Genomic DNA, 15,124 nt, shown 5'->3' with positions numbered 1-15,124 from the left:
AATACACACCAAAAGTGCCCTTTCTTGCTTTGGCAGCAATCGTCCAATAGCATATCAGGAAACTGGCACGTGACCTTGTATGTATGTCACATGTCAGCTGGTCCTCAGCTGATCGGAAGTACAATCGATAGTCGCCTGTTTGCCTAAATCTGTTAAGGGGAGCGATGGCTGATGCCATAGCAGACACGAGAAGGCTGTATACCAAACCACAAAACCTAAGCGATGCTTACGGGCCTCCGAGTAACTTTCTAGAGATTGAAGTGTCCAACCCCGAAACGGTTGGCGTTGGTCGGAACAGGTTTACGACATATGAGATCAGACTGAAGGTGAGCAGAGAATGCTGGCCTGATCAGACTATCAGACCCTTGACATCTTTATTTTGCCACAGTAATCTGTCTTAAAAACTTGTATTACGGTGAGAAGAACTAACAACATTGATTATGACGATTGGAAAATAATATTATTAAAAAAGCAGTCAAGATTATGTCATAGTAACACAATGTTACGTCCTAGCACAAGTTCATCCGTCTTTCCATGTGTAAGTTTGTAGAAGTGGGTAACTTGTTTGGCAACATAGCTGCTGCATTTTCATCTTTGTTTTGGTTGTGGTTTGTTATTTAGGATAGCCAAGTATTGTCAGCAGGTTTGCAGTATGTAGTCGTATTTGACACATGTCTCAAGACCTTGTAAGTCTGAACGTGTAACGTTAAATGGACAGCTACTTTATGTTGTGAAGTGGAGATCCCAGTTTGGTAGGAAAGCATAACTTTGTAACAAGAGCACAACAAAGACAACAAAATTGAATTCTTGTAGTTTTCACTTAGTACTTTGACCACACCCCTTGTGCGCGGCAAAGATAATAACGGTAAAGAATGGGAAAGAAGTAATAAGAATGAAGTACTATACTCTTCATCATCTTCACTTACTGTAGCCTTTTGTTTTAATATTTCCATATACAGTTATGTGCAAAAGTCTTGGGTGCATTCGTTTTTTTTGCCCCAAAAATGGTTTAAAGCCAATTATTTATACCTTACAAGTTTTGCTGTACTGTGTCAGTATGCAATATCAGTTTACATTTGCAAACATTACTTTCGCCATTATTTGTAATAATCCAGTGGGCATCGGGTCTCGGGTAATTTAAAATAAATGTGCTTTTAGCGAATTGCCCCGAAAAGACACAATTAAATCAATCTTGTGGTAAGGTAAAGAAATTTGCTATGCCAATCTTTATAAGACATAATTAGGTTAATACAGTGAGCGATTGATATTTTAGCGTTTCAATATTTCAGCTAACTCACTAAGAACTTTGGCATGTTGTCATACACGCATGTTCGTGTGAGGCACATTATTGGAAAATGCACACAGAATGCAACAAAAGTTTTTTGACGCTTAGAAAACCATCTGTTAGATCCATAACGCTGTGAGGTATCTTACTTGGCAGCAGGCTGTAGGCTACACTACGTTTCGGTTCTAGTCGGGTTCTAAAGAAAGCACTGTCTATTTGTATCTGGTCTATTTTATCTGACCTGCTATAGCACAAGGATTGCGCGTGGCTAAAAGATCAGTTTAAGTCTCGTATTAAAGGGGTCATATGGCGGAAATACGTGTTTTTTTGTGTCTTTGGTGTGTTATAAGTTACCCATGCATGTATTAGACACGTAAAATTGCTCAAATTAAAGTGTCGGAACAAAAGATGCATTCTATCTAAAAGCGAATGCGAACCCAGACCTGCCTGAAACGCCTCGTGTAACCACACCCCGACGAATGTATGTCACTTCGTAACATGATTTGACTTAAGACCGCCCAAATCTAAATGCAAGTGAGGTGGGCGTACTTGTAAATCTCATTGTATCGTCACCGCCACAGCCATGTCGCGGACACGCTGTGTGTTTCGTTGCGAAAAGAAAGAGTCTTTGTTTGCCCTGCCAAAAGATGTGACAACTAAAAACAAATGGTTACATTTTATTTACAACACTGTTACAGAAAAGTACAATCCAAATGTTCAAGTTTGTGCAGCGCATTTCTCCGATGATTGCATCACGAACGTGGGAGAGAGATTAAGACCGGCTATGCGCGAAAGCTTTGGTTAAAAAATGGGGCCGTTCCAACCATTACAACTTTGCTGACGCTTCAGTTTCGCAGCCTGTAAGTATATTTTCATTGTAAAAGACTTCGTTACGGTGTAACGCGAGTTGAGTTTGTCGTGTGTTTGTGATCTGCAAATGCAGACATGCGTGCAACATGAAAAAGGACAACATAAGTCCTAATAATCAGTAATTATGTTCCAACTAGAGGCAACAAATGTCATGTTTATAATGGGGTTTATTGTCTTTGTTGAGTCGTGTCGAGACGTGGCTTAACACTGGTTGATCAAGAAGGGCCAAAGTGCTCGCATTATTAATTATGTTACCATTCCCTGCTGTAATGCGAGCTTGTTTCTATCTCACACAAACTCTGTATGATGTATATGGTTGTTTGTTTATAGTCTTTATAACGTCGTATATAAAAGGTAAAACAGTTAGCTATAGTTTTTAACTATTTAACATAATATTTTTTTAATAAAACCTTACCAATCCTTTACATCGTGCTCATGTCGCGCTGGCAAAGTTGATGTATCGGCTTGATCATCTTCATTTTCCGTATCAGATTCGGGCTCGAATTGATATAAGGAAGTACCGATGACATTTGATCACCTGTCAGGAGAATTGCGTGCGAACATGATGTTCCGAATATGGTAAGAGGCGTTACATTTCCGTGAATGCTTGCAGTATTCGACCAATCACTACGCACTGGTTAACTGGCCAATCATAGCACACCTCGCTTTTCAGAGTGATGAGTTTTGTAAAAATCTGCGCGTTTCAGAGAGGCGGGGCAAAGAGGAGATACAAACATGCAACAAAAAGTATGTGGAAAATACAGTGTTTTTGAACCTGAAATCCTGTATACACATTACATTACATCTAAAACAAACCATAATATTCGTTTTAGCCGTGTCATATGACCCCTTTAACAAAATTAAAAAACAACGAACGTTGTTCGTCATGTGAGGAAAATTTTTAAAAAGTTTGTAGATATTGGTCAGATGGTCTAGTCTGCTGTGATTGGTCTACAGCGAATGAGGCTCACGAGCTACAGTGTTTGGGGGAGAAGAGTGAAGTTTTCGCGGGCAGTCCTAGCAAAACGCAGTCAGGGATTATATGTAGTGATGTAAAACCGCGGTTCGCGACTCGGACTAAGGACGACTCGTTTGCGTGATTCAGAGTTGACTCCCTATTTTCCAAGCCAATAACTTTGTTATTCATTCACCTTCGGATTAAAAAACTTGGCAGACTGCTTACTTTCAAACACGGCAACATCACACACTAAGTAATTTTCATGATCTCATGTTATGTACTCTTTAAAATCAGAGCGGCTGTCAACCGCTTTAAACACAATAAATGTCCTCTAAATGCTAATGATGCACATGATTTATGTGAATATTAGGTGCTGAATAGAAAAATAACTTTCTAGAGAAATAGAAAAATTCCTTCAAGCCTGACCAGGAGGAGGGCAGTCAAAGTCTGAGCATAATAGGCCTACAGTGTCTGTCTGTGCGGACTGCAATGCAAGCGTCAGTAAACGTTCTGAAAATGTTGATGATTCATAAGATATCAATGAAAACAAATATATTCACTTAATTTGCAGATGAGTGGACTGTGCGACCAGCATATAAAGTATCGGCATTTCTTGCTTTGGTCTTAGTCAGAAACGACTTGCACCACCTGCTGGTGAAGTGGTCAGGCAGCAGGAAGAGATCATGCATTTGGCGCTCTATTGCTTCTCCTGGGATTCCCGGAATTTGCCGAATTTGAACCACTGAATTTGTGGAAGCCAAAATTTAAACCAAAATAATATGGACTGAAAATTGTCTGTTGAATATTAAAGGCTGTATTTTAAAACAAGTTGAAATTTTTTAATAAAATTTAAGAGGTGAATTTTGATTATTGAATTTTTAAAAAGGTGAAATTGTGTGTGAAATGTTTCAATTTGAAATATTCACAGGTTAATTATCCAACAATATTGAATTGCAGACTCTAAAAATGCAAGCACTGGTACTGCAACAGATTTTTTTTTACATTAGTGGTAATTCAAGATGCTTTTTTGCTTCAAAGACGTATACTTCCATATTAATTGTCCTGAGTGCTTAACTAACAAAAAAACAGTCGATCTTGGCGTTATGGGTGGTATTTAATAAGGGTTGGTTCTCAAGTGGTGGTCTTAGTGGTTAAAGTTCTGGTATGGTAGCCAAAAGGCTGCAAATGTATTTGAGCCCATGTCTAATTCAGGGCTGTCACACGATTAATCGTGACTAATCGTTTGCAAAATAAAAGTTTTTGTTTACATAAAATATGTGTGTGTACTGTATATAATAATTATGAATATATAAATACATACACATACATGTATATATTTAAGAAATATTTACACATATATATACATTCTTATATTTATATATAATTTATATTGTATATAAACATAAATATTTAATATCCATGTATTTTAAGAAAAATAATATTTGTGTATATTATATATATATATATATACAAACGAAGATATTTTGAAGAATATTGGTAAACGAACAGTGGCGGTACACATTCACTTCTATTGTATGAACACAAAACCAATGCAAGTCAATGGGTATTGCTTTTGTTCAGTTACCAACATTCTTCAAAATATCTTCTTTTGTGTTCAAAGGAAGAAAGACACGCATCTTTGAGTAAATGATGACAGAATTCTCATTTTTGGGTGAGCTATCCCCTCAAACAAGGTGCATAGCTGCATGTTGCTCAGCTTTGCAACATTGCAAGAAATACATTTTAATGGCTCCAGTCATTCTATGTTATGGCCACATTTATAACAGTACTTTTTGAAGTTCTCTTATCTTCCGAAATGCACATATTCAAGCTTAATTACTTCTATTTTTGTTGGGTATTGTTAACAGAACTTTTCCCATCTCAATTACTTTTCCTAAAAAGCCCAGATTCTCCCGTGACATGCTATACTTTTAAATGCCAAGTATTCGTATAAAGGAGGCGGATGCGAAGATAAGACAACGCCGCATCCCCTCGCTGTCCTAAGCAGTCATTTTCCACAACTGATGAGTTTTGACAGGTGCCGTTGTGTCTGCTAATAGGCCACTGTCTTCCCAGCTTTCCTATAGTATTTTTAGCGTTCCCCTACCTACACAGCCAACCACCGCCTGCCATTAGTCCAAATCTAAAGCTACTGTACTTGATTAGCGTATAATAATTAGCATATGCGTGTAATCAGTATTATTGTGTGTCTCCGAGTCGGTGGTGACCCTGCTTTGCATAAGGGAACACCCCGCACATCCCTCTCACGCTATCACTCTCTCGCTCCAGCCTTAAAGACGAAGAGAAAAACAGAAGCTGTCAACTTTTGATTTGCGTTTGAAGTAGCCCAATTTCAACAATACATAGAGATAAAGAGATTCTGTTTGTATTTGTCATAGTAACAGTGCCGATGTTGATTACATGGTTTTGTTTGCCAAGGGCACCGTCTTTCTTTACACTTTTGCATCCGCACACACTTTCTCTCCTTCGCTCTGCGACCAATCGTCTATTATCCCTTCCATCGTCATATCCCGCATCCCATAGATGATCCTGGCACAGTGTGTGAGAGAAAGAAGCCAAGCCATATTTGTGTGGATTTATGTGCATCTTGGAGAAAAAGCGAGAAGCTCCTAATCCCTTCATTGAGAGGGGAACATGAGAATGACTAGGGGGTGCAAACCTCATTTTTAACCCCCTGCCAAACCCACCCCCTGACTGGATGGCACAAAAAGTGCCCATCCCCCATCATTTGCTCTTCTGGTCTCATCTCAGGATGGGCACATTTGATCCTCAGATTTGGCTAGTGAAGTTTACAGCTGGATTGTAGTTGGTTATTCTCTCATTTGAGTGGCAGGTTTAAATTCAATAATACAACATAGGTTTATTCTTATGGCACTTTAAGATGTTTCTCAGGTGTCTTTGTTTTCTCATGAAATCATCAGATTTTGATGCTCTAGTGATAACAGAAACAGTGCATTATTTGAAGAAAGCTGCTTTAAACTTTTGATCTTCTACTTCATACTGTGACACATTTTTCCCTGACAATTTTATTGTGTGTGTGACGCATTGAGTTTGCTGTTCTGTGTACTTGTTTATGTTGAAAGTTAAGCATATTAAACTTTAATGGTATGTAATGTATATTTGCAGTGATGGATATTTTTGCATTTGTATATATTTGGTAATTAAATTATGTAATGATGCGGGTGGATCACCTGAACGGTTTTCGTTTTTAGTGACTTTAGTCACTTTAGTTTAACATAATATCCGCTTTGTGATGTTCTCTGCACAACATCATATCTTTTTTGTGGCCCACTTGTTTTTAGCATAACGTATGTTCCAAGCCGAGTGACATTGGTCTGTTGACTCTAATAAAAAGACTTTGGGATTCTGCGTTGTTTACAGGTCGTCGGTCCCCCTTTCATTCCATACCCATCTCTCACTCCCTTTCTCCACTCTTCACCTCCTCCTCTTCATCCTGCTTTCATTCTCTTTTCCATTTCCAAAACCCCTCTCTCTTCTTGCCATTAATAAAAATGGCTTGCCTGCCTGGTTGTCAGTCCCAGTCAAGTGTAATCCAAAGTCTACAGCATCCTCTTCGACAACTATTTTAATGGTAATGGGCAGCATATTGTATCAAGGCTACCATATCCTACTTGAGATGACAGTATCAAAAGTGGGAGTTGATGCTGTGGGAACAAAGACAGGGGCAGCTTTTTGCCAGAGCGGGGGTGTCGGGTGGGTATGTTTGTGCTTGTGTATGTGTGTGAGAGACTTGTGAGTAGAATGTATGTGGGGGGGGGGGCTATCGCTCTCATTGTCCTACAGTCCCCTTCTCTTTGGAGCTATGATGTGATGAGATGGCATTGTGCTTCCATTTCTGCTACTTTTATTTTGAAAAAGAGAGAGCAGAGCGGAGAGATGAAATGCTCGCTCTTAAACTTGACTTGATCCGACTCGCTAAAAGCTAATGCATAGGCGATGCAGGGCCCTTACGCTGGGTGAGGTGACCTCTCTCGGCTGTTTTTGCACTGCCCTCTTTCTCTTCCTAATGAGGATGCACCATTGTCCCCAGCACACACGTGTAGCTGAAAAAGAGAAGAGAGACCAGGTTTCTGCCATCTCCTCGTATCGGCATAAGCCATGTGGAAGCTTTTAACAGCGAGGAGGAGTGACTGAAAGAAAAAGTGCTTTTAGTGCACCTTTCACACAATTGGCTATTTTTGGGTGATGTACATAAAATGGACCTGGTCTCTCTCTGTCTCTCTATCCCTCTCACTCATCCTGTCCCGTTCTGTCTAGGTGTTTTTGCTTTGATTTGAACATTTTTTTTATTATTATTGACGTTTCTCTTAGACTTCAAGAGACTTCAAGGCCTATATTTTACTTTAGACATATCTTCCAGTTTGAACAGGAAAAACTTGTTAATGCATCAATGATGTCACACTCATCTGACCAATTGAATTGTTCAAAAACATGCCTTGAACATTTTTTATTAATGATTAAAAATTAAATCATTTAAAAAAAATGAAAAAAATTATTTAGTAGGGCTCAAAGTCAGTGTGGGGTAACTGTAAGACTCTCATTATATGAGAAATATAATATATAAATTGTCGAAATGAGAAATGTTGGAATAGAAGCTGAACAGAACTTGAAGAATAACTTGAAGTAACTTTTATTGTTTGTTAATTTATAGTGGCATTATGCTTAATAATAATAAAAAATGAGCTATGAGCAGGTCCTCTTTGTAGCTAACTTTAAATAATAAGAGAATATGCATCATCAAAACATCTGACACAGCTTATTTTATTAAAGGTCCAGTGTATCAAATTTAGCGCAATCTAGTGGTGAGGTTGCGAATTGCAATCAACGGCTCACTCCACCCCTCCCTTTCGAAGCACTACGGAGGCTGAAACAGGACTAAAATGTCGTCACCTTTTCTCTTCTTTGGCGAAGAAGATAACATATTTACGAAACGCGCTCGGTAGAGCAGTTTGTCCGCTTAGGGCTACTGTAGAAACAACATGGTGAATACCATGTAAGGGGACCCATGGTGTATGAAACTCATTCTAAGGTAATAAAAAACATAACGCTACATTATGTAAGGTCTTTATACTCAACTGAAGATATAGTTACGTATATTATAATAGATCCTCCAAGTATAATAGATCCTCCAAAATATTACACATTGGACCTTTAACATATAAACCTTCCAATAGAACATAGGCGACTATCACAGAGTCTCTAAGCATTTCATCGTCTTGTCTGACATTGAGTCTCATTACTCGCTGGTTTAATCATGTCATACCATTCTCCTCTCATATCAGGTATACAGGCACACAGGTATTGATGGACCTCTTGAAAAGCTCCGTCTTAGCTGCAGCACGAGTCTGCCGTCTTAATGAATTGGGCTGTTTTCATCTGCTCATTGTGTTGAGTGTTTGATGTGTAAGGCTTCCGTCTGTGTGGTTAACTTTGGTTGCCACGGTAATCAGGGCTTTTGTTGGGCTGTTTTGTTTGCTTGTCTCAGGTTTGATTGAGATTATTAGTAGTGCGGGGAGGACAGTCAAACTCCTGAGTTCACATCTTCAGCATTATACCAAGTGACGTACCCCTCTGCCTTCATTGCACGCACACACACAAAAATCTCTGTTGCACCATTTTGTTGGTGCTTGCAAGCATCCTTAGTAGGATTAAGGTAAGCTAAAGGATATACACGGTCCATAACCTGTCCCACAACGTTTGTGCCACGGACATGAGTCACATGACTGATACCTTAGATTTGCAGATTGTTCACTATGGTGTTTTATTACTGTTCTTAGTGACCACATTTTAAGGCACATTTTTCGATTCGTTTTACTTTTCGCTCCAGCAACCACATAGCAGCCCCCCTAGCATCCACAATGCTCTAGAAACCAACCATAAGATACTAACTTGGTAGTGGTAACTTATATACACACAAGGACCACTTCCACTTTCTTTAGAAAAGTGTCTTGTTCCGAAACAAAATATGTTATATTGTTGGATTCCTAAGAACACATAAGTGACTGTGTGACTATGTATGACTATGTTCCTATACTGTCTTAATGTACAATTTTAACATTGGCTTATATAGTTATGCTCCCTACATTGCTTTAAAAAGCTCTTTAGGGATGCACCGATACCATTTTTTAAAGACCAAGTACGAGTACCGATATTTTTTCTGGTACTCGCCGATACCGATACCGATACCTATAACCGATGCCTGTATAATGTACAATAATTCTAATAAACCAGTATCTTACTGGTACATTTTCTTTTTTCTTTTGTTTTTAGGTCTACTTAAATTTAAGTACTATTTTTTAATTAAGTTCTATTTTTTATGATAAGCAGCACAATTTTACTAGCACATTTACTTCAGTTTACTAAAGTAAACAATATACTCTGTGGTCGGATTATAAAAAATTTAAGGGGGGTGGTGTGGTAAAATGTGAGTGTATTATAACTTGTTCAAGTCAACCGAACTTTTATTTTGACAAGACGCCGCAAAGAGCGTTTGTTTAAGTTTGTTTAACTGGGCTCATCAACCATTACATCTTCCAGAACGGCAAGAAACCTGGGAGTGGTGATCAACGATCAGCTTAGGTTTACTGATCATGTTGCCAGCACCACCCGGTCCTGTAGATTCATCCTCTACAATATCAGGAAAATTAGACCTTTCCTATCCCAGCATGCTACGCAAGTCCTAGTCCAGGCTCTTGTTCTGTCCAGACTGGACTACTGCAATGCGCTACTGACTGGACTTCCAGCTTGCACAACCAAACCTCTACAAATGATTCAGAATGCGGCGGCAAGAGTGATCTTCAATGAACCAAAGAGAGCGCACGTCACTCCTCTCTTCACTAAGTTACATTGGCTCCCTATAGTCGGCCGAATCAAATTCAAGACTCTGCTCCTGGCCTACAAGACCACCACTAATTTGGCACCCCCTTACCTTCACTCGCTAATGCAGACGTGTATATACCCGCCAGATCCCTATGCTCTGCAAACGAACGACATCTTGTGGTGCCATCCCAAAAAGGTAAAAGATCTCTCTCACGTACCTTCTCGGGATCGGTTCCACATTTATGGAATGATCTGCCCGCTGCTACAAGATCAGCAGATTCTGTAGCTATCTTTAAAAACTGTCTGAAAACACATCTCTTCCGTCAACACCTGACTGATCAGCTCTGACTTCTATCTCTTTACTACTCTTCAAAAAAAAAAAAAACTTAGCTCTGTATACTGTGATAGGCTATATGAGACCAATTTTCTTTTTGCACTTATGCGTTTTGTTGTCCTTATGTTGTTCCAATTGCTTCCATTGTTTCCCTCATCTGTAAGTCGCTTTGGATAAAAGCGTCTGCTAAATGACTAAATGTAAATGTAATTAAACCAGACTTTTATTATGACGGATCGCCGCAAATGGTGTTTGTGTATGTGTTCGTGTCCTCGTGCAGTGAAACGCTGGCGCTGAAAGCTCCACAAGCACAATTCGTTCAGTACACGCAACCGCACCACTCTTTCACACACGGTAACGCAAAACAAGCAGAATACATATAAACAGTATCTGAATATTTCGTTAACTGTTATGTTAGCTGTTCAGCGCTAATTTATTGTTAGGAAATGTTTGGATTCCTCGATTCCATCCGCGTTTTGCGCATTGCGGAAATCATAGGCCTCTATGTATGTCACTTGAGGTATCGGTCTTTGGTATCGGTGTGTCATTACGAGTACGAGTACATGAGCTTGGTATAGGGCCACACTGACTAAACTCAACAGTTGTGTTGTTGGACTACCTATCTTAAGACTGATGAATTTGTTGACTTGAAGAAAAAGGGGAGGATATAACTAACCTATTTGATTTTTTTTTTTTTTTTCACTCCACCCCCTTGTTAAGACTGAAGCCCTGAAGTAAATTTCTTTATTATTTCTTTGTGTGTGTGTGTGTGTTAAGCAGTTTTTAAGATTAATGGGCTTTGACCCAACAACTAATCCTGTTCAATAACTAACTAACTCTTCCTTCGGTGTGACTGCACACCGCATAATAGTCCCGAAACCATGACATTATTGTCAAGAGTGTGTGTATTAAATTACCTGTAACTGGGATCATTTGACATGGGGATTAACTTCTTTAGACCTCCTTACTTAGTGGAACCCAAACCCAGTGGTTCAGCCATTCACACAGTATTAGCAGGCACCTTGGCGCGGTTGTTGCTAAACGCTTCCACAGCACTGCAGTTACCCTGCTCTCATAGCCGTTGTGTTAATCCCCATCTCAAATGACTGCGTGGTTTGGGGGAGGGTCTAGATCGGGGTTAAAAAAAATGGGATTGGAGGTCATGGAATTTGGAGTAATGGTAAATTCGAAATTAGACAAATTTGCCTCTACAAGTGGTTGATGTATATATTTCGTAGAGATTTTCCATATGTTGTTACAAATTTGTTTGGCTCTCTTTGTACTTCATAAGAAAGAGATCTTTTAAAGCACTGTTATTGGGTGGATTCAGTGCAGTGGCAATACATTATGCCTCACTTTTTGATTGAAAAACAACCCAATATTAAATCGGTTTGATTTGATTGTTTTGTTCCACCCAACCGGGTATCTTTTAATATTGTTTTGTGTTCCGAAGTCATGAAAGGACATCACGGCGAGTAAATAATGAAAATGTTCATTTTTGTGTGAATCATTCCTTTAATGCAAATGGAAGAAAAGGTAGATAAGATAAATAGACAAAATGGCAAAGCTGGATTATCAATTTGATTTCATCAGTGTTCCTCATTATGAGGACAGATCTACGGGTTTTGAAGGGGGGCTCTCAAGGCTAAAGCCTGACTCAAAGCAGCTGAGGGGATTCGAGACTGAGCGATCGGGAAAGAAAAAGAAGTGGCTGGGGCTAACTGCAGATCGATGAACATTTCAACTCCTCTCCAATTAGGGCCACATTAGACTTTTTCCCCAAAGCACACATTCATTTATTCGTTTAACTTACTGTCTCTTCCATCTTTTCATGCCGTCGTCTCTTTTATGAGTCTGCGTTGAGCAGCTGCGCTTTTGTAGGTGCATTGATCTGGACTTTTATGCTTTTCTGTGGGTTTGTTACTTTTTCTGCCTTTTGCCTCTTCAGCGTCTCTTCCAATGATGTCATCAGGCTGTTCCTTTTTCAATGAACATCTTCCTTACCAGTGACCATCTTTTACTGTCTCTGATGTTAAATGAACCGTGGATCACTTTTTTATTAATTACATATTTTTTTAGTACAACATTATTTAAACATTGATGCTGTACAGTATTTATGTGATAGCATGGTGTTCAGTAAGCAGTAAGTAACTTACTTTTGATCCGCGATGGTCGACATGGCAAGATCACCTGTTCACCTCTCTTTTCTCTTTCTCCTCAGACCAACCTCCCCATCTTCAAGCTGAAGGAGTCACGCGTGCGGAGGAGATACAGTGACTTTGAGTGGCTGAGAGGCGAGCTGGAGAGGGAGAGCAAGGTGAAGGAGCAGAGAATGATGGTTGTAAAAATCACAGTGTGGGTTTTGGCGATTGGTTTTGCACAGGGACACAGTTGCAACTATAGTGTTTTGAAGTAAAATGCAGGACATAGTTCAAGATGCTGTAAGGGTCTATTTCATCTAATTCTGCAGATCAGGTAATGACGTTTGAAGGGATTGGAAGAGATGGATTGCGTTTTGATTGTGTTTCAAACAGGTTGTAGTTCCTCCACTTCCTGGAAAGGCTCTGTTTAGGCAGCTCCCGTTTCGTGGGGACGATGGTATATTTGACGACTCGTTCATCGAGGAACGGCGGCACGGCCTAGAACAGTTCCTCAACAAGTAAGACCTTCTAAACAACTTGCATCTCACCTTGCCTGAGATATTTATCTTCACCAGCTAGTCTGATTACGAAGAATACCTGCATAGAGGTTAACATCGCAGTATTCACTAAAAATAAGACAAATATTTGTGATCTTCATCAGGTTTGCTTCTGTAATGAAAATGAGACAATTTCAAACCCAATACATATGTATCAATGATCATGTAAATAATAAATAAACAACCAACCAAGATGTCCGGATATTTACATAGTCTCTTACAGGTAGCGGTATCTCTACCCCTTTTAGCACCCCTGAACTGTTTTTATAAAGTGAATCTGTTTTCACAGTACGAAGTACAATAGTTTTCCTGTCTGTTCATTTGGAGTTTTTAGGTTAAGGTACTTCAGCGAAAGAGAAAAACAGACACTTGTCAGCCTTTGTGTCATCTGATATCTTTCCCCACACTTTTTCCCTTCTCTCATAATTACCTACAGAATGATCGAAACTGATGAGAGGCCGCAAGTGCACCAGCTTTACTTTTTACATTTGTTTTATTTTTGATGTGTAATTTATGATAATTGCGAGCGAAATTACAGGCGTGCATACCTTTTCCCTACAAGATGTTGTGTGCACTCCTGCTTATTTTTGATCCGAGGTGCCGTTCCCCCGCCGGCTGAGACAATAAAAGTTACAGTTCGATTGTAATTATTTGCTTTGATTGCAGACTTTGCCATTATCTTTGTTTCATGTGCAAATGTGCCAGCTCTACCTGTTTGAATTTTAATACGAGACGAACAGCTGTAAATTAGGTTTGAAGAAAGAAAGGATATGGAGGTAATTAAGATGGGATTTTTTTCTTTCAGCAAAAATTCCTGAATTAAATGTCATTGTTCAGTTCTAATAGCACCTGAAGGAGGGCGCGTACCCTCGCTCCATAATATTTCCAGACAGCGTTTGAGCTGATCTGGACAGCATGTGTCTAAGTTGCCTGTCCTATATGTAAAATTGATTGTCCGTCATCTTGACTTGCAACGTCGTGTGCTGTGTAATTTTAGAGGTGGGAGAGTTTTTAATCTTTTCTCTACAGCAATAAGTTGGACTGAATGGTAATAGAATGAATTTAAATATCTTTGAAAGGTCATTTTGCTGTTCTTATGAATATGCATAAGCAAATCTATATATTGTTATCACTTTGAACTACACACTGGATGATTTATGATCTGACAAAGAATGATTTCCTGAATATCGTGGGGTCATCTTGATTGGGGTCAAGAGACGCCGCCTCCTCTCCACATGTACACTGTGTGTACTTGCATAATATCGTTGATCATCCGCTTATGTGTTATTTTGTATTTTTCCTCAGAGTGGCCGGTCATCCACTGGCCCAGAATGAGCGCTGTCTGCACATGTTCCTGCAGGATGAATTTGTGGATAAAAACTACACCCCTTCCAAAGTTAGACAAGCCTGAACCAGTCTGGAGTCCACACGGTTAAAAAAAAAAGGCCCACAAGCAATAAGACAGGTTTGATTCATTCAAAACTCAAACAGGATCTTAGCATGAACCGTAGGGCATCCAGAAACACTTACCTCGTGCAAACAGATAGTGAACAACAAGAAGACAAATGTGACATCAAATTATTCTTGAATTAGTCATCGTGTCCCTTCGCTTCTCTCTAAAGCACTTGTTTTTGATCTGTCCTCCCTCATAAATGGATTGATAGTCTTTTTAAAATCAAATATTGAATTACTCATTACCACTTTTGGTCGGATCAAATTATGTTCTTGTTGTGTGATCAGTTATTTATGATAGCTCTGTCTAAGACCACCACTAACTTTGATATTAGTAGGTCAGGATATACGGACACACCAAATAACACAAATAATGACAGTTATGCAAGTACTATATCACTGACTTTCCTGTGTTATTGCTACTACCCACTTGTGTCGCTTTTAAAAACACATGCAGCAGCTCAAGCACTTCATCGGGAACCTGATATTTGGTGGTTAATTGTGCGCTATGTATCCCAGTTAGCTGCAGCGAAGTCTGTTTTTACATTGGGAGTGCTGTCTTCAATGCATGTTTTCAGATTTGTATACTGCTGTGCCATTTGTTTTGTTTATGAGAATTTTCCAATAAAACAGATCAAACACACATGTAATTACTGTATGTATGAT

The 15,124-nt window shown here is 39.2% G+C and overlaps 1 protein-coding gene across 1 annotated transcript; it reads left to right on the top strand.

Annotated features, from left to right (window-relative positions):
• The first annotated feature begins 114 nt into the window (after positions 1 to 114).
• snx3 (sorting nexin 3) lies at positions 115 to 15,108 on the top strand. The gene is made up of 4 exons (XM_057352854.1): positions 115 to 326; positions 12,530 to 12,625; positions 12,843 to 12,967; positions 14,312 to 15,108. Exons 1-4 carry the CDS (start codon positions 165 to 167, stop codon positions 14,415 to 14,417), a joined length of 489 nt encoding a protein of 162 aa, XP_057208837.1. The 5' UTR covers positions 115 to 164; the 3' UTR covers positions 14,418 to 15,108.
• Positions 15,109 to 15,124: the final 16 nt, after the last annotated feature.

This window comes from Triplophysa rosa, linkage group LG15, assembly GCF_024868665.1.
Source record: "Triplophysa rosa linkage group LG15, Trosa_1v2, whole genome shotgun sequence".
In the NCBI taxonomy this organism is placed as follows: Eukaryota; Metazoa; Chordata; class Actinopteri; order Cypriniformes; family Nemacheilidae; genus Triplophysa; species Triplophysa rosa.
Note: the sequence above shows the minus strand (reverse complement) of the source record. Positions and strands in the feature narration are given on the sequence as shown.

Excerpts from the sequence above, each read along its gene's own strand:
- snx3 (XM_057352854.1), top strand. The coding sequence starts at position 165 with ATGGCTGATGCCATAGCAGACACGAGAAGGCTGTATACCAAACCACAA. Across the intron at positions 12,626-12,842 it reads AGCTGGAGAGGGAGAGCAAG|GTTGTAGTTCCTCCACTTCC; the intron begins GTGAAGGAGCAG and ends TGTTTCAAACAG. Across the intron at positions 12,968-14,311 it reads CTAGAACAGTTCCTCAACAA|AGTGGCCGGTCATCCACTGG; the intron begins GTAAGACCTTCT and ends ATTTTTCCTCAG.